Below are 18794 nucleotides of genomic sequence, written 5' to 3'. Positions count from 1 at the left end.
CAATTTTTCCAGCTCTTGCAATGGCTCATGCTCATTCTCCAAGTTTGAGTTTAAAAGTCACTGCTTTGAAGAAGCAGCTGTGACTGCAAATCAAGAATGGCCTTCCCAGTCTCTCACTCTCTTACCATTCTGTATTTTTCCTCTTAGAAATGGTAGCATTCTGTCATTTAGTTTATCTTTTTACTACTGTATTCATACTCTGATTGCCCCAATGTCATGTCAGCTCTTTGAGGCAGGGAATTCCTGAGTCTTGTTTACCAATGTAACATCAGAGCCTAGCAGGGAACCCGATACACGACTCGCACTCATTCAATAAACATTTATTGAATTAATGTCTGAATGAAATCCCTTTACCAATCAAATGTTTTTAGGATCTCACTCAGTCTCAAAGATCCATAGGAACATATGAGGTAAATACTGAATAATGAATGTCACAAATAGTAACGTTATAATTTTGAACACAAAACATTATTTAAGAATCATTGAGAAAGTAACATGTTATGCAAGAATTGGAAAATGTTCATTATTATCATGGAATCATTGTAACTATGGAACTACAAGAATTAGCATACACCCACATACTTTAAAATAAATTTATAAAGAAAAAATATCATTGGCCTAATTCTTTTCTCTCCTAGACTCCTCACTTCCTTGAAATATCTATGATGTTAATATTTTATAGCACACAGTATTGTAAATACTATTCTAGAAAAACAGATGAACACTGTAAAATAGAGTAAAGTGATCAGCCTCATCTAGGAACTTGTTAGAAATGCAAATTGTGAGGCTGCACCTTATGCCTAGTACTAAATCAACAATTCAGGGTGTGGAGTTCAGCAATCTGTGTTTTAACAAGCCCTTCAAGTGATTCTGATATATATATATATGTGTGTGTGTGTGTGTGTGTGTGTGTGCGCGCACGCGCGCGCATGTGTATACATATATCTGTATATATACGCATATATATTTATATGTATATATGTGCACATATACATTTATACACATGCTATTAGTTGTTTAATACTATTAGTAGTTAAGGTTTGAGAACCACTTCCATAAACAGATTTTCAAAGTAACTTTTGCTTTCTCAAGAATCTTGTCGAATAGACTAGTTGTCAGGACATAATCAACCTCAATTATTCTGAGTAACTTATCCCTACTTGCCCTGACTTGCAACGACATAGTGTTTCTGGTTTTAATACTCTTGCAATTGTCCTTAAGAAACTAACATAGTGATTTATTTCACTGTTGAACCTATTTGAGTGAAATTGCTATCTTCTAGGGTTCAGCACACATTACCTGCTTCCTGGGTTACCTGACTATTCCTGGAACAAGTTCACTTTAATGAGTTTATTACTACCATGTTTTGTTGTTGTTGTCTCCAATTTTCCATTCAAATAAAAATTTAATTAACTTTTCTCCTTTCTATAGATGTAGTCTTGAAAAAATTAAATCTCACGGTAGATCAGCCTGATCCAGACTTTTTCTTGCATTGTACTGCCTAAGGCTCTATTTTTCTTAGGATACTTATTCAATAAAGAATTTCCTCATTCTCCCTCAAGCTATCTTTCTTTGTGTGGATCAATCTTCATTCTTTAGAAGAAGAAATACTTGGATTTATTTTTATGAGGATAACTTTAGAACTAGAGCATTAAGTGATACCAATTTCTCTTTGCCTTTTTTTTTTTTTTGCCATAAATCCCATTTCCCAGCCAGAATCCAAGTGAGAGATTATTTCATCTGATAGCAGATGTTATTCTTCCCAGTTACAGAATATCTAGCCTCTTGCTATACAACATTATAAACGATTGTTTAAGGAAATTATGTTCAAGGGTCAACAATATTTATATTTTTGTTAGTAATAAAATGCTATATTATCCATAATGATGACTATTGTCATCATTGAGCACATTATATTCTAGAGACTGGGACAAATGGTTTACAAGTATTATCTCAATTAATGCCCATTAAAATCTTTGCCTATGAGGATGCCTGACTTGAAGATCATATTACTAGAACATGTTAGAACCAAATTTGAACTCCAAACTTTCTAAGTATCATGCTAAACTCAGATTGTGCTAAACCCAGATTGTATTCCCTTGTCTAAAATCTGTGTCAGCCATATTGTCACCATGCTCCCACCTTTCTCTTCTGCCAAAACACCTACGTGCTTCTTCACGAACCAGTCTTATTTAGATACAGGAAAGAGTCTCAGTAGTGGTCATTGTCAGGAGCAAAGGGAACCTCACATGGAATGCATACTTTCATGAGAGTCGTTGTGTTGAGCATCTTATTTCGGCAATTTCATTTGATCTCTATCAAGTTCTTGCCTGATGGTTGTCGTTGCTACTATTGAGGAGTTAAATAACTTGCACAAGATCATACAACTAGTAGGTAGCAGGGCATAAATAGCTGTGACTTACAGGAAAGTTTTTCTTTGATCCCAAACACCAGTGGATGACATACCTATTGATAAAGGTGACATGAATCATTTAAAAAATTATTTACCAGTATCCTCAACTCTCCAAGGATGCATTCTGTACAGCCATTATGGTTTTTGTCCTCTTCACTCCTGTGGCCACATTTCCCCTTTTTAAGAGCTCAGTTCTGTATAGAGGCCAATCAGATGATGGACTATAAAATATCACAAAGGCTAAAAGCTTTTGTGTCTCTGCATTGCCTGTTGTAACAGTGCCCAGGGGTAATGTATCTTTGAAGAAACAAGGTTCCTGGTAAGTAATTGGGATTTCTTTTTGCCTGTAAGTAAACACTGATTTCTGTTTTTTTTGTGCTTTGGTCTACATTTTTTATAGAGATATATTATCTCACTGAAAATTTAAGATGCCTGTGAAAACATGATATGTCATATCTGTATTTACTCTGTAATTATCTAACCACCCCAGCCTGTAAAATAGGTAATTATTTTTTCACACTTGTTTACTTCATACCTGCTAGGTCCTGTTACAGAAGTGAAAACTGACATATATGTCACCAGCTTTGGACCTGTTTCTGATGTTGAAATGGTAGGTATTTAGAAGTTTAATGTACCTTTGAGGCTTGAAGAAAACATGTAGAAAAGAGGGCAATTAATATTTATTTCATTGTCAATCACACAAAACTAGAAAGCCAAAGAATACCTAATTAAACTTAAGAATATGTAAAGTGTAAGACATTGAATCTCATTCAATTTGCATTTCAGCTGTAACATTTGAGTATTTGTTGATTTAGGGCCATTCCAAACAAAGAGAAGAACCTTCCTATTACTGGTCCCTATGTCACAACCTGGTGTTCAACCTTTTTGCTTTTCTTTTTGTTTGTTTTTTGTTTTTTGTTTTTTGTTTTTTTTTTTGAGATGGAGTTGCGCTCTTGTTGCCCAGGCTGTAGTGCAATGGCATAATGATCTTGGCTTGCTGCAACTTCTGCCTCCCAGGTTTAAGTGAGTCTTCTGCCTCAACCTCCATGTAGCTGTAGCTGGGATTGCAGGTGTGCACCACCACATGTGGTTAATTTAGAATTTTTAGTAGAGATAATGTTTCACCACATTGATCAGCCTGGTCGCGAACACGTCACCTCAGGTTATCCGTTCGCCTCAGCCTCCCAAAATGCTAGGATTACAGGCATGAGCCACAGCACCCTGCTGTTTTTTCTTTAGGAAACTATTGAGGAGAAACTATTGAGAAAATTAGACGTGATCATTAGCTTCAGTATGAACTAGTTGCGTACACTATTTTGTAGTTTTCATTGTATTTAGTATTTCATATTGGTCTAGTTGCTTGCTGCCCATCTCAGCCCTTCTCCTTCCTTCTCACTCATGTTTAAGAGTTTAGAATACCAAGCACTTGTCAGGAAGAATTCATCCATACAGTTGTGCTACCTTATATTAAATATATTTCATTTGCATGACAAAAAAGCCACCTTAGTTTATTCCTTTATCCAAAGCTCCTAGTAATTTGAAACTCTTGGATTATTTGACTAAGTTTAATAAACTTTGTGAAAATAAAATATGTTTTACATGTATTACTTTGTCTTTAAAATGCATACAATTACATGATTAATTATGCATAATATTTTTACACATCAACTGATTTTTTTTTATCTAGTCTAAATTAAAACACAACTGTAACTACCTGGTACTGGCAGTTTTCTTAAATTATAGCAAATTTATTCTTAAATGATTCCTATGTGTGGTAATTTATTTATCTTATGAATGTAGAAGATGAAGGCATCAAGATAGATAAAAGGTACTCTAATTGCTGAAAATCTTTTTGCTCTATTGGTTTAAGATCATTTCTGCTCCTATTAATTTTATTTGGAATGGTCTTTTTTATGAGCATGAAGGAAGACAGAATTTACTGCTTATTTTCACAAACTTACATGTAGTCATTTGTGACTTAAATATGTTCCAAACTAATTGCCCTAGGAATACACAATGGATGTGTTCTTCAGACAGACATGGATTGACAAAAGACTGAAATATGATGGCCCCATTGAAATTTTGAGATTGAACAATATGATGGTAACAAAAGTATGGACCCCTGATACTTTCTTCAGGAATGGAAAGAAATCTGTCTCACATAATATGACAGCTCCAAATAAGCTTTTTAGAATTATGAGAAATGGTACTATTTTATACACAATGAGGTAATCATTTTTTTTCTTTTTACTTCTTCCCTTCCCTTTTGATTTTTTTCTTTCTCCCCTTCTTTCCTTCCTTCCTTCCTTTTCTTCCCACCCGGCCTTCTTCCTTCTTCCTTCCTTCTTTCTTTTTTTTCTGTCCTGCCTTCTTCCTTTCTCCTTCTCTCCCTTCCTTTCCATTTTAGGATCTAAAATTATGATTATTTTTAAGAAGGATTGATTTTATTCAATTGCATTTCTCGTCATAGACTCACCATAAGTGCGGAGTGTCCCATGAGATTGGTGGATTTTCCCATGGATGGTCATGCATGCCCTTTGAAATTTGGAAGTTGTAAGTTGTAATAAAAATGTTGTTAGAATTTATGATTACCTCATGCAAGCTGATATTTACATAAGTATTTTATTTTTCATAATTCAACATTTAAATCATTGTCCATGACAAAAACAGACTGGTTTTATTTCTGGAGACTTCATTAACTAATATTTTATAACAAAGAAATAAAAACAACCTCCTTTCCCCATAAAAAACAAAAACTTATTTATACAGATAGTCTAAGTACTGTTAGTCACAATTGGCAGGTGATCAGTCGTGAAATTTAGGGACCTCTAAATGCTACGTGTTTGTAGTGTTACATAGAAAGTACAAATTATATATGTAATTTATATAATTATAATACATATCTCTATAGGTAGAGAGATAGATAGATATTTTATTGTAAGCAGAGTCCTTCATAGCAGACATGCAAAAAGTCCATAAAAGATTCAGAGCTTCCTGATATAGTATAGATTAAAATGACAGAAGCAGCACTGTTAGTATAAAAGTGACTGAAGCACGGCAAAAGCATGGTAGGGGGTGTGGTCTGAGATAATATAATGCCTTATACACCACATTTAGGGGTTTGGATTATATCTAAAAGCTATGGGAAGCCTTTGGAAGATTTGACAAAACAGTGTCACTGTCTTTGACATTTTACAGTTCCACTTCGACTTTTTTTTCTTTTTCTTTTTTTGAGAATGGGTGGTAGAGAGGCTGGAGTGGAAGCAGAGAAGAGATGGAGGCTGTTGTTTTAGTACAAGCAAAGATGGCAGTGGCTTAGGCTAGGAGGGTAGTAGAGGAGAAAGTGTGAAATAGATGTCTGGGAAATTTTGTAGAAATAAACGCAACAGGATGAGACGGATAGGAATTAATATGACATTCCTTTCCTTAAGCTCCCTTCTCTGAGATAGCAGAAAACTATGATTGCCTTTTCTAAGGTCTGCCTCAAATTTTCAATTCAATCAGAATCTACCAAAAATAGATGCTGGCTTTTACTATTGCTTCAGATTCTTAGTCGCAGTGATTGTGAAACTGTTGCCTGCTGTTATCATTGCTCACTGCTTAACTTAATGAGAATCAGCAGTAACCATTCTTTTTATAACCCCTAGTAATCACAATATTCAGTGGCCTAACTTGAAGCCAGAGAGAGTAATATATTCCCTTACCAATAATTTAATAAGAGAAGATAAATGCAGAAAAATACATAGACAGGGTGATCTCATTGGGGCCAGAATTATCCATTTGTGCTGTCATCATTAAAATTTTACCCAAATTAGTTCTCATGTAGAGGAAGTCCTTTTCACTCCCTACACTCTAAACTCTAGTTCTCAGAAAAAGCTCTCTTCAGAAGGACTTGAACATAGTGTTCAATCAGGGTCTGTACAAAATAAAGAAATTGCACGTGGAAGCTGATGTTTTTGGATTGTAAATTAAAAAGAGAGGCACACCATACTCAGCAAGTAAGGATTTTTAATCATTCTGGAAAGAGAGAGAGAGAAAGAAACATGATTTAAAACCCCCATGCTTATAATAAGAGGAATTAGAAAAACCAGAAAAGAAAAAGTTATTCTAGCAAGGTAGGATAGCCAAGGGAAGGATACTTAATATGTAATATCATAGGCAAGAACATAGTATATAGAGGCTGTAACAATTTAGTGAAGTGTGAATATATTTCTGGAGATAAATGCTGACACATAACATAACTGAATGAAGCTAAAATGACAACACAAGCCTCATTGTTTTGTAAGGTGCTCTTAGGTATCAACTCCTTTCCTAGAATTAAATAATTCCATCGAGGGCCTACTGTGCTATAGCCATTTTAGGATGGTTTGGGAGGGAGGTTGGCACACAATTCATTTTGGTTCTTTTGAACTTACTTGTGTGTGAGCCAAGCTGTCTGTTATGGGTAGACTGGTAAGCAAGCAGCTGGTCTCCATTTGCACTGAGTGCCAAATAATAGAAAATGGGCTTAAATTGCCACTAGAAGAGATCTGTTGAAGATAGAAGGGGAAATGTCTTGATTGTAAGAAATTAAAGGTAGTGGAACTGGTTGTGTAATTATATTCCCTGGACAGCTTTACAAACAGCATAGCCCATTGTCACTGTACAATGGTCCCAAATACAATGGATATTTCCCAGAGGCAGAGTTTGGAACAGGTCGCCCAGGGGAGCTCTCCTAACAGTAGGATTTGTTTGATTTTGTTATTATATTATTACAGGAAGCATATGGTACATTTCTAAATAGCAGAACTGTGTTAGGGTGATATTGGTCAAGCACTGGACGTGAGTTAGAAGTGAAAAAAGTAGGAGCTTGACAGTACAGTTTTGGGAGTTTAATATATCTGCTTTTGAACTGCTTATCCTTACTAGCATGGACACACATATTTCTGCATACGTAGCATTTTGGATGCCTCAGTTTTAATCTCTCCTCCTCCAATTATTTGGCATAAAAATAAATACTCTTGAATTGCTAGAGTATTTACTCAATCTCTAGTTTTCTAAACATGTTTGACTAAATTATAGTGAACATTGTTTTCATTTATTCCATCTTTCATGAACAAGTACTGTTTTTAAATGTTGACCACTGATGAGGTTGAAAAAGTAGCATTGACTCTAACCACATTCTGTGCTCTCTTTTAGATGCCTATCCAAAGAGTGAGATGATCTATACCTGGACAAAAGGTCCTGAGAAATCAGTTGAAGTGCCAAAGGAGTCTTCCAGCTTAGTTCAATATGATTTGATTGGGCAAACTGTATCAAGTGAAACCATCAAATCAATTACGGGTGAGATGTGTAATGAATAAAGCCGATATGCTCCTTGGTGTTAGCAATAGAGTTTTCTCCTGACTTTTTCATTGAAATAGTTGTATTTTTTTCAGGAGAACAACAAACATTTTCCAGAAATAGAGTTGATGCAAGAGTTACAGCTCATCATTTCTTTATTTTTATAATCTTACTTTAGTTCAAAATAAATTCTGATTTAGTAAGATGCTAAAAGTGAGTTGGTTTTCTTGTTCAGAAATGAAAGCCAGTAATCAAATATGTTAAAATTATTTTCACAAAATTATGTGGTAGGAAGTTTGATCTTTTTTTTTTTTTTTTCTTTTTTTTTTTTTTTTGTCTTTGCTTTCTTTGTGGTTGTGGATTTTGGTGATTTTTGTGGGACTTTCCAAAAATTTTCTTTTATCTTGCTCAATTTTATGGTACCACCTTTCTTCATTTTTTCAAAGTTAACAAAAATCTAAAGTTTAATTACAAAGTATATTATGGGTATATATTAAAGTTCTCACATGAGTAGGGGAATGTTTATTATTGATGTTTCTTGGTCTGTCTTTTCTTTTGGAATGTAAATAGAAAGAATTACAGAATTTAGTTTTTAATCATATTTAGTGGAACAAAATTATCTGATTATTGTTTGTTCTAAGACGGTTCCTTATATACACATATCTCCAGAAAAAAATATTTTTAATGATAATTGTCTTAGTTTGTTTGTGCTGTTGTAACAAAATAACACAAACAGGGTGGTGCATAAACAACAGAAATTTACTTCTACACTTTTGGAGACTGACAAGTTTAAGATGAGGTGATACCAGATGCAGTGTTCAATGAGGAGCCACTTCTTTGCTCACATAATAGTACCTTCTATTAATAAGTCCTCACATGTGGACCCTCAAGGTGTAGGTAGTGAGTGCTCATGCTGGGGCCTCTTTTATAAAGGCACTAAATCTATTGATAAAGACTCCACCATCATGATTTAATCACGCCTAAGCCAACTTCCTATCATTACATTGGCTATTATGTTTCAACATCTGAATTTTGAGGACCACAAACATTTAGACCACAGCCATAGTTAAAATTTATTCCACAGTTACTATCTGACAGGCACCCTTCTAAATTCTTTTCATGTATTCTTTTGCATAACCATCACATGAACTGGATACTACTGTGACATTTATTTTATCCATGAGAAGATTTAAGTACAATGTATTTGCCTAAGCACACAACTAATAAAGGGCAAAACCCAAATTCAAATCTAAGTGTTTTGACTTCTGAGTTTGTATTCTTAAAAGGTTGACTGCCAGATAAAATGCTAAGATTTCATTAGCAGAAAATGAGTAGTTTTAAGAGCTGGAACAAAGGTGTGAGATAACGAAGTTTTTGTTTTTGTTTCAAGAAAAAAATGGATAAAGCAGTGTGGTGAAGGGATGAGGAATCTAAAATAGTCAAACTCAGAGGCAGAGAGAGGAATGGTGGTAGTCAGGGACCTCCAAAAGGTGGAAACAGGGAGGTATTAGTCAAGGGGCATAGTATTTCTGTTAATATAAGGTCCTAGATATCTACTGTATAGCAGAGTGCATATAGTAAACATTACTCTACTTAAAAATTTGCGAAGAGAATAGATCTCAAATAATTTTATCACTAAAGATAATAAATAACAAGGAGGGAACTTTTGGGGGTGATGTATAAGTTTATGGCATAGATTGCGGTGATAGATTCACTAGTGTATACTTACCTCCAAACTCATCAAGTTGTATACATTAAATACGTACAGTTTTTGTATGTCAATCATACCTCAAATAAACTGGTTAAAAATTAAACATAAATAAGATAAAATGGAAATGTATCATGGATAAATAAAATTAATACATCAGTGGCTCATGACTGTAATCCCAGCACTTTGGAAGGCCGAGGCGGGTGGATCACGAGGTCAAGAGATCAAGACCATCCTCAACATGGTGAAACCCCATCTCTACTAAAAATACAAAAAATTAGCTGGGCATGGTGGCGCGTGCCGATAATCCCAGCTACTCAGGAGGCTGAGGCAGGAGAATTGCCTGAACCCAGGAGGCGGAGGTTGCGGTGAGCCGAGATCACGCCATTGCACTCCAGCCTGGGTAACAAGAGCGAAACTCCGTCTCAAAAAAAAAGAAAAAAAAAAATGAATACATAAGCTTTTGTTTTAGAAAAAGAAGTTTAGCCCACTGTCTTTTCTATTAAAACTGCTTTGTATAAGTTCACACACTATCATGAAATCAATGGCACTGCTCCTGTCTCCTAAATTTCCATTACTTTTATCTTTACGACACCTGTCATGACTGTTATCATTTTGTGGAAACCTTCTTCACATCAATTACGAAACTATACAGTAGCTTTCTAACAGGGCACTTTGCCTCTCATCTGTCCAGGAAAATATGTTTTTGGAAGGACATTTATTTTCCAGTCTGCAAGTGGGATTTAGAATGCATCTGGTAGGATGTGAGGTTTCTGAATACTGGGCTTCACAGTTTGTGAATAAGGCCACTGCTTCCTAAGTAACTTTCTTGACATGTTCTTTTCAGAAGTAACAGTAAAAATACTTGTCAACAGCTACCAGAAATCTCATGGTTTATTATACTTATTAGGTTTTCAAGTTTTTGTCTAAATGCCAGTAAAACATGCTTGAACTCAGTATGCCTGTGTGTTTTACATGTCTGTATTTTTCTTCATATAAAGAACATTTAGAAATTCAACTGTTTTCTAAAACTAATGTAGTCTCTCTCTGAGCTTGTGAGTGTGTATGAAATATATATATGAATGAAATATATATATTTACATGTAAATAAAATACATATATTATTCCTTTCTAAAATTATATTTTCATAAGGGTGTGTGTGTATGTATATGTGTCAGTGTCTGTGTGTGCATTTCCATTTTTTCCCAGTAGTTTTCCATAAAAGTTAGATCTAAATGCTGTTTCTAAAAAACACTGAAAATGAAAGCTAATTGCCTTAGCAATACTAGAACATCAAAATAGAAAGCACTACAGAAATTTTTAAAAAGTTTTAGCCCTATTTGTTAAATTATTTAATCATTACACAGAACAAAGTGTTTTTCTATATAATAACGTTCAATATCATTTTCTTTCTCCTTAGGAAACTACATACTTACTGATTTTTGTGTAGCTATGCACAAAAGATAATTTCTTTGCTTAGAATCCTGTTTGTTTATCTGAAATATGTTTATGAAGCCATTGACTAATTGCCTACAGAACTGATAACACACTTTCCTCCTGTTTTCTTGGCAGGTGAATATATAGTTATGACGGTTTACTTCCACCTCAGACGGAAGATGGGCTATTTTATGATTCAGACCTATATTCCATGCATTATGACAGTGATTCTTTCTCAAGTTTCATTCTGGATAAATAAAGAATCAGTTCCTGCTAGGACTGTATTTGGTAATTGCAATTCATTTCTTGAGTGTTTTTGTTCAAATTACATTTTAATCAAGACTCATGGGATATTTCTAAGAAAATCTTAAACCCTAATACATCAGGCTACCCTGAATAAGGAATCACACAGGCTTTCATTTTTACCTAGCCAGTACATAGTAATAAAGCCTGGGGAGATACAGGCATCCCTCCTTTCCTCTGGGCTCATGCATCAGATTTATCCTGTTGAGAACCAGATAGGCGAAGACCAAATGTGAATCTGGACATAATCTCACTTTTAGTGATATTCTTGGGCTCCAAGTATAATGCTGTGCAATTGAATTAAAATTATGTCTATGTGTTAAAATGAAATGCACTGGCATCTTAAAATAAAACAAATAAAAGTCATGGCTGAATAAATATGAAAGCCTTAGAATAATTTAGCTTTTAATGAAGAGGAACAAAATGCAAATGGTTTAAATGCATTGAATTGGAAGGTATTATGTGCTTAGTTTATAAGCTCATCTATTTACATCTTTTTTTTTCTAAACATTGTTTTTTCTTTTTGTTTTTATATTGGCTTCATATATACCATATGAAGTATATAGCTTCATATATAGTATTCTGAACCAAATAAAGTTCAGAACATATGACTTCAAAATTTTTATAACTGTTAATGTTTTCTACATGTCAGTCATGCTTTTAAATAGTAAAATTTGTTATAATTATATTTATTTTAATGTCTTTCTCTATTTTTTCCTCTGTTTATTGTGAGTAACAAAAGCATTCAGTAGTAGAATAAGAAGGAAAATAATCAGAATTGCTCTGGAATCATGGTGTAGTCCTTACAAGAGTGCCAATTCCTCTTTGCTTTTCTACCTGGTAGGATCACAGCCATGGTATAATATCCCTTGTCACACAATAGCTGAAGAGATGCTGGTGTGAAAGAACTAAGGAGAATAGAAACTTTTCATCCTACCTCCCCATCCTTTTCAAAAACTGCTGATTATGGTGTCTTAGTGTCCTCAACGGATCTGAAATACTCTATAAACAACTATCCTACCTTTAACCTTAGGTTTCTCTAAGAAAGTGTTGGAGTATGAGGATGCATTAGAAAAATAGGAAAAAAATTTGGAATTATACTGGAGAAACTCATATGGGGGGTCAATGGTGAAGGCAGGATGTGATCTTAGGAAGTAAGTGAGCAGGTATAATGGTACCTTAAAGAGTTATGAGGCTTCAATTAAAGAATAACCGCACAATTGAAAGTGTTGAATATATTTTAGTTCTTAAATATGGGTGTGAAAATGAAAGAGAGAAAATAACAAATCTAAGCTGTGGATGTCAGCAAGTCTAGGTTTAAACCAAAACTTGCCACTAATTTTCTCCATCCATAAAATTATGACAATACATCTTTCCCTCATAGACTAGTGAGAATTCAAAGAGTTATATACAATACTCAATATAGAGGATCTGGATCACTTAGTTTGTATTAATCACTTTCTCCCGTACTTCTCTTATCTAAGGAAGATACATTTTGTTCCGACTTAGTTTCCTTGACTTTTAAGTGTTTTAAAGAAAGCACAACTTTCTAGTGTGTACTATCGGACACTCTGCTAAGTTCTTGATGTTCATTGTCACAAGAGTCAAGCTAATTTTGTGTCTTTATACATCATGTTTTGAAGCACTCTTGACTAGTCAGAAAATGTCTGCTGAGGCTGAGCATCCAAAGTCTCTTTACTTTTTCTTGTACAAAAATATAAATATTTCAGGAAATACCCTCATTAAAAATTAAAAAGAAAACTCAGAAGTTTCTATTATATTTTACAAATAAAAAAAACTCTTGTATACATGTCGTTTTTTTAAAAAATATGATCCTAAAGAGCTTGTAGAACAGAAAATAACAATACATCATAGATGCCTGTAATCAAGAGGTGATAGTGTCTTAAGTGCAGAATGTGGAGGCAAAAATCCTACTTTCTAACCCAGGGTCTATCACTTACTAGCTGTGAACCTTCAATAAGTTACCTTTGCCTGCTTCCTTATGTGTTAAAACAGGATGAATGATTGTATGTACTTCATAGGACTGCTGTAAGAATAAAATGAGTTGATTCAGATAAAGCCCTTGAAATAATGCCTTGTGCATAGTAAATACCATTTAAGTGTTATTTATTGTTATTTATTAGTATGGCATTCCATGCTATTGACTTCATTTGAGAATCATTGCTTAATACATTAATGAGACTGTCTGCCATATATTATTATTGTGATGACTTGATAACCTTTTATTTCTTGATTGACTACAACCTACTGTTCTGTCTAACTTGTCCCCAAAAAATAGAAATTTCCAGTGGTGTGGAGGGCTAGTATTGATTACAGCTAGACTCACCCAACATTTCCTATCCAAATAAGATATTTTAAGGAAATTAAGTAGCATGAAGTAAGGATATTAGCATTACTAGTACCAATGATAAACAGATTTGCCAAATATTGTTGACCCTAATAATTACTCAGCAAGGTAGTCATTATTTTTTATAGATAAGGAAAATGACTCAAGCATATTAAGTAACTTGTATAAAGTCAAATTGTAATTAGTGGACCCAAGACAATTTCTGTGTAACTTTGACAACTCAGCCATTATGTCTTCACAGGAGGTGTGGGGATGTGGGGGCTTGTGGAGAATTCCAGAGCTGCTGAGTGAGATTATATGGATGCATGCTAAAGACACTTTGTGGGTGATTTTTTTTTTTCATTTGAAATTTATCCATCTTTTGTGCCCATGTTCTAGGATATTGTTTTTAGTCAAGCAGAGAAATTATGTCGGTAATTAAGTCTTCAAAGACCTAAGATGCGTCAGATTGATAATTATTAGACTATCATTGAGGGCCTATGAAGGTACTCTCTTAGGAAAGTTAAGTTTTAAGTATTTTAGGGAAATTTGGCAGTCTATTTTCATGTGAGATTTTGGTAAATACTAATTCTGGGCTAATTTTTTTTTCCCTAACTCGTATTTCCCTTTTCACTCATAAGAAGATAATTTGCTGGGTCAGAGATGTCATTAGAGACTGTGCAAAAACAAAACCCCCCAGAAAATATCAATGTAAATAAAAGGAGAAGAATGTGCTAAAAATCTCTCCAAAGGCCTTCTATCACCAAAGCTGTATGCCTCTAAGTTTTCTAATTATTCCAGTATAGTAAAACATTAAACACAAGTAAATGCCAGCTGGCATATCTTAATCATTGCTATTTCATTTTCTAGGAGTGGCCAGCCAAAAATTCACTCTTGTGTACAGTCTTTGCCTACTCTTACACATCGTTTCTCAGCTTCTGGGCCAGCCAATATGGTGCATATTCAGCATGCTAAATGCAGGGAATGGCATCAATAATTGGATATATTTTTTAAAACGTAGCTTTTAAATGTGTTCAGGGTAGATGCTGGCTAAGCCATACGTGACAGATAAATTATCTTCCTGGATGCAAAGGAAACACGGATTTTTATTCTGACGAGTTGGTTTCTGTTTGCTATTCCATTGGTTTTCATTTAACCAAATGTTCCACCTGAAACCAAGTATAATAAACATACCTTTGTCATGGCATTCTTTAAATTTTAACACCAGGAGAGAGAACTTTTTAATGCCTAAAGATGTGGCAACATTTAAATATTTAGCCAAATGTTTGTGCCAGCTACTTTCCCAGTTCTGCCAGTGTCATAAAATAGGAACCATAGTATCTGGAGGGCTATTCTACAAATTTTAAAATCAAACTGATTGAAAACAATGCAAGATAAAAGGAAGGTAGCCATCTATCCAGCATTTTTGTGTGTGTATTGGTGTCCACATCATCATTTAACTCATGAACCTGGTGATCTATCCCCCTTAACAATTGGAAAATAATTATTGAATGTATTGGTCAATAACTACATTAGTATTCTGTTTGCCTGACATTGGTAAGAACATTTTTTCACATGGCAAGAGGAGAAGATGAAGACCACTACTTCCGATCATCAAGAAAAATAATCCTATTACAAAAAAAAAAAATGCCTATGTTCAAAGTAACATAGGCAATCTTAAGTTGCTTATATTTGAATTTGAGTATCCTTTTAGGTTATCACATTACTGTCTCTGTAGAATTTTCTGAGTACTGAATAGTATTATTATTTATACTGCACTGTTCATATTTTATTCTAGCCACTTTTAGCATTGTTTCTATGACATTAGAGGGAAAATATTGCTTACGTATCTGAGAAAGTTATGGCACATTTTTGAATTCTTAATAGCCCATTAAATTTAAATTGTTATGAACAAGAAAAACATTTTTATCTATCATCAAACGTAGCTAAAAATTTTGTTATTTTATTGTTTATTCATATATCTCACAGCCAACATGGGAATGGTGCCACTTTTCTGAGATTCAAAATGAAGGCCTAAATGTTCCAAGGCCTCTTTCTGAAATAAAATCCAATAAATTCACAATATAGCATTTTCATAGATATGTAGATATTTATATATTTGAATAAACTCATTTTATAATCTATTTTAGACTAGTAAGAATGTTAACAATGTCACAAAAAATTTTAAAAGGGAATACAACCAAGTTCTCAAGTTTCTTTCTCTGTATAGTTTATAAGATCTTTATAAATGATGCGTAGCTCATGTACTGCACAGTTCCTCCAATTTTTCATGTTCTAAGCATTGAAAATTTAGAAGAGATTGGATTTCAGAGAAAATGGATTGGGGAGGAACTGGAAAAAATGAGTTTTTATTTCCTGTGCATTTATCTTGTACCTAACACCATGTGAAATATTATAAACCTGAAGCAGTCTTAGACTTGTGTGCCCTCAAGAAGACTATGCTTAATAAAGCTATGGAAATGAGGGTTATATACATGGATCAGTTAAGGAACAGTAGGCAGGCAGAATACAACAAAATTCTAAATTGAGGAGACAATATTATTTTCCCCAAATTAAAATAGTATGGTTGAATATGCATTATTTGCCTTTCAGCTGGGGATTGCCACGGATTGGAATATGCAGTTTAAATGCCTTCAACATCATTGTTCTATCATCATCATCATCATCATCTCCAAACATGTTGTGTGTTAACTTCAGGCACTATCCTAGTCATTATACAGAATCAGTTAAAATGGATGTAGTAAATCCCCCTAAAATTTCCAATCTTAACTGCATAATATGGATTAGACAGACATATATAGATGCAGAAATGGACAAGTGTCCAAATATTAGCATTCTTAAATAATGTGTTACACTATAGTACCAGTGGCAGGGAGAATTTTTCTATCAAGAGTGGGAACTGACATTTTTTCCAGGCTAAGGAGAAAGCATTCCTGGATGTGGTGCTTCAGAAACCTACTGATGGAGAAGTACTTCTGTTCTTTTTGCAGATATTTTCTGGCCAGCTGTAAACTGATGGGTGGTAGAGGTCCAATATCTACAATGCCAAATTGCTCTGGAAATCTATTCCTCCAGTCATATATCTTTATTATTTTATAGAAATGAAGCTTCTGCACAACTAGTAAATTTAGTATTTTAATTCAATAGATAATATATGAAGATAAGAAAGACTTATGTATAATTCATCCCTTTTCTGGCAGTGGTTCTCAATGGCAGTAGGCCATGCTTAACTCTAGAAATTCTAATGCTCCAATTTAGGAGGACAGTGTTCCTCACTTTCCATTCCTGGCTGAGAGTCAATGTTTCAATGAGTTCCTCTTCCTGGTAGGTGTGTGTCTGTTGAGTCCCTTAGGTATGCTGGCTTAGATTCCAGTATCATCCCACTATGTGCTAGGTGCCTTACATGCTTTTAACCTTTAGAGAAAACCCAATCAGTAGGTGTCAAATAAAACCCAAAGAATTTTCCAAACTCAATGCAAGATATATTAAGTAAACTATTAGACAAACTAGGATAAGAACCATATCCTTCTCTCACTCCAAAGCCTGTGCTAATTTTACTGAACCACTAAGATTCAAATTCTCCATCAAAGATGATTTTGTTTGAGTTATTGTAAATTATGTTAACCCTATCCCACTTGATTTTCTAGGTTTTGTTGTTGGTGGTGGTGGCTTTGTATAGAAATAACAGTAAGGTGTTTTGTCTCTCTGCTCTTTTGCTTTGAAGGAATAACAACTGTCCTCACCATGACCACACTAAGCATCAGTGCACGACATTCTTTGCCCAAAGTGTCCTATGCTACCGCCATGGATTGGTTCATAGCTGTCTGCTTTGCTTTTGTATTTTCGGCCCTTATCGAGTTTGCTGCTGTCAACTATTTCACCAATATTCAAATGGAAAAAGCCAAAAAGAAGACATCAAAGCCCCCTCAGGAAGCTCCTACTGCTCCAGCGCCAAAAGAGAAGCATTCTGAAGCCCCTTTGCAGGTATTTGACTTAATCTGCTTTCATTTTAAGATTTAGCTCCTTGGTCAAATTTATGTTGTCAGGGGAACAAACTGAGCCCTCAAAAATACCAATAACAACATGTAAGTCATTTAAAACTCCAGAAAAATATAAAAGTAACTTTATGAGCTTAAACTTTAAGCTTAAATATTAAACAGTTGTGAAAGGGCTAGATGCAGGTGAAGCTAATTGTTTGTAAGTTTCTTTCGGAGTTACAGATTTTTTTACAGAAGGGCAAAATCTCATGTATACTATTAGGATGAACCTGTGGACATCTTTAAGTGAGTTGAACAAACATTTTAATGGAATTCATTGTGCAAAACATAGCAGCAGTTTGTTTTTGTTTGTTTCTTAAAAAAAATTTTGTATGTTTAATTTTTGTGACTACATAATAGATGCATATATTTATGGGGTACATGAGATGTTTTGAGACAGGCATGCAATGTGAAATAAGCGCATCGTGGAAAATAGGATTGCCATTTCCTCAAGCATGTATCCTTTGAATTACAAACAGTCTAATTACATTCTTTATTTTAAAATGTACAATTAAGTTGTTATTGGCTATCATTGCTCTGTTGTGCTATCAAATAGTAGGTCTTATTCATTCTATTTTTTGTACTCGTTAATCATCCCTATTTACCTGCCGACCAAACTCCCAATACACTTCCCAGTCTCCATAACCTTTCTTTTACTCTCTGTGTTCATGAGTTCAATTGTGCTGATTTTTAGATCCCACAAATAAGTGAGAATGTGCAATGTTTAACTTTCTGTGCCTGGATTATTTCACTTAACATAATGATCTCCAGTTCCACCCATGTTATAGAAAATAACTGAATCTCATTCTTTATTTATGGCTGAATAGTCATTCATTGTATATATGTACCATATTTTCTCTATATATTTTTCAGTTGATAGGCACATAGGTTGCTTCCAAATCTTAGTTATTATAGACAGATCTGCAACAAACATGGCAGTGTAGATATCTCTCTGATATACTGATTTTCATTCTTTGGGGTATACACCCAGTAGCAGAATTGCTGGATCATATGGAAGGTCTATTTTTAGTTTTTTGACAACCCTCCAATTGTTCTCCATAGTGGTTGTATTAATTTACATTCCCACTAACAGTGTACACATGTTCCCTTTTCTCCACATCCTTGCCAGTATTTGCTATTGCCTGTCTTTTGGATATAAGCCATTTTACCTGGGGGTGAGATGATATGTCATTGTAGTTTTGATTT

The 18794-nt window shown here is 34.3% G+C and overlaps 1 protein-coding gene across 1 annotated transcript in view; it reads left to right on the top strand.

Annotated features, from left to right (window-relative positions):
• GABRA4 (gamma-aminobutyric acid type A receptor subunit alpha4) overlaps window positions 1-18794 on the top strand; it is a 76675-nt gene that overhangs the window by 11516 nt on the left and 46365 nt on the right. Inside the window, exons 3-8 of the mRNA XM_012441119.2 lie at window positions 2956-3023; window positions 4421-4641; window positions 4884-4966; window positions 7592-7735; window positions 11016-11168; window positions 17276-17535. Coding sequence (XP_012296542.1) covers window positions 2956-3023; window positions 4421-4641; window positions 4884-4966; window positions 7592-7735; window positions 11016-11168; window positions 17276-17535 — 929 coding nt within the window. The remainder of the gene's footprint in view (window positions 1-2955; window positions 3024-4420; window positions 4642-4883; window positions 4967-7591; window positions 7736-11015; window positions 11169-17275; window positions 17536-18794) is intronic.

The sequence above is a fragment of the Aotus nancymaae genome, unplaced genomic scaffold, assembly GCF_030222135.1.
Source record: "Aotus nancymaae isolate 86718 unplaced genomic scaffold, 86718_ANA_hifiasm-v0.15.2.pri h1tg000006l, whole genome shotgun sequence".
NCBI classification, from domain to species: Eukaryota; Metazoa; Chordata; class Mammalia; order Primates; family Aotidae; genus Aotus; species Aotus nancymaae.
Note: the sequence above shows the minus strand (reverse complement) of the source record. Positions and strands in the feature narration are given on the sequence as shown.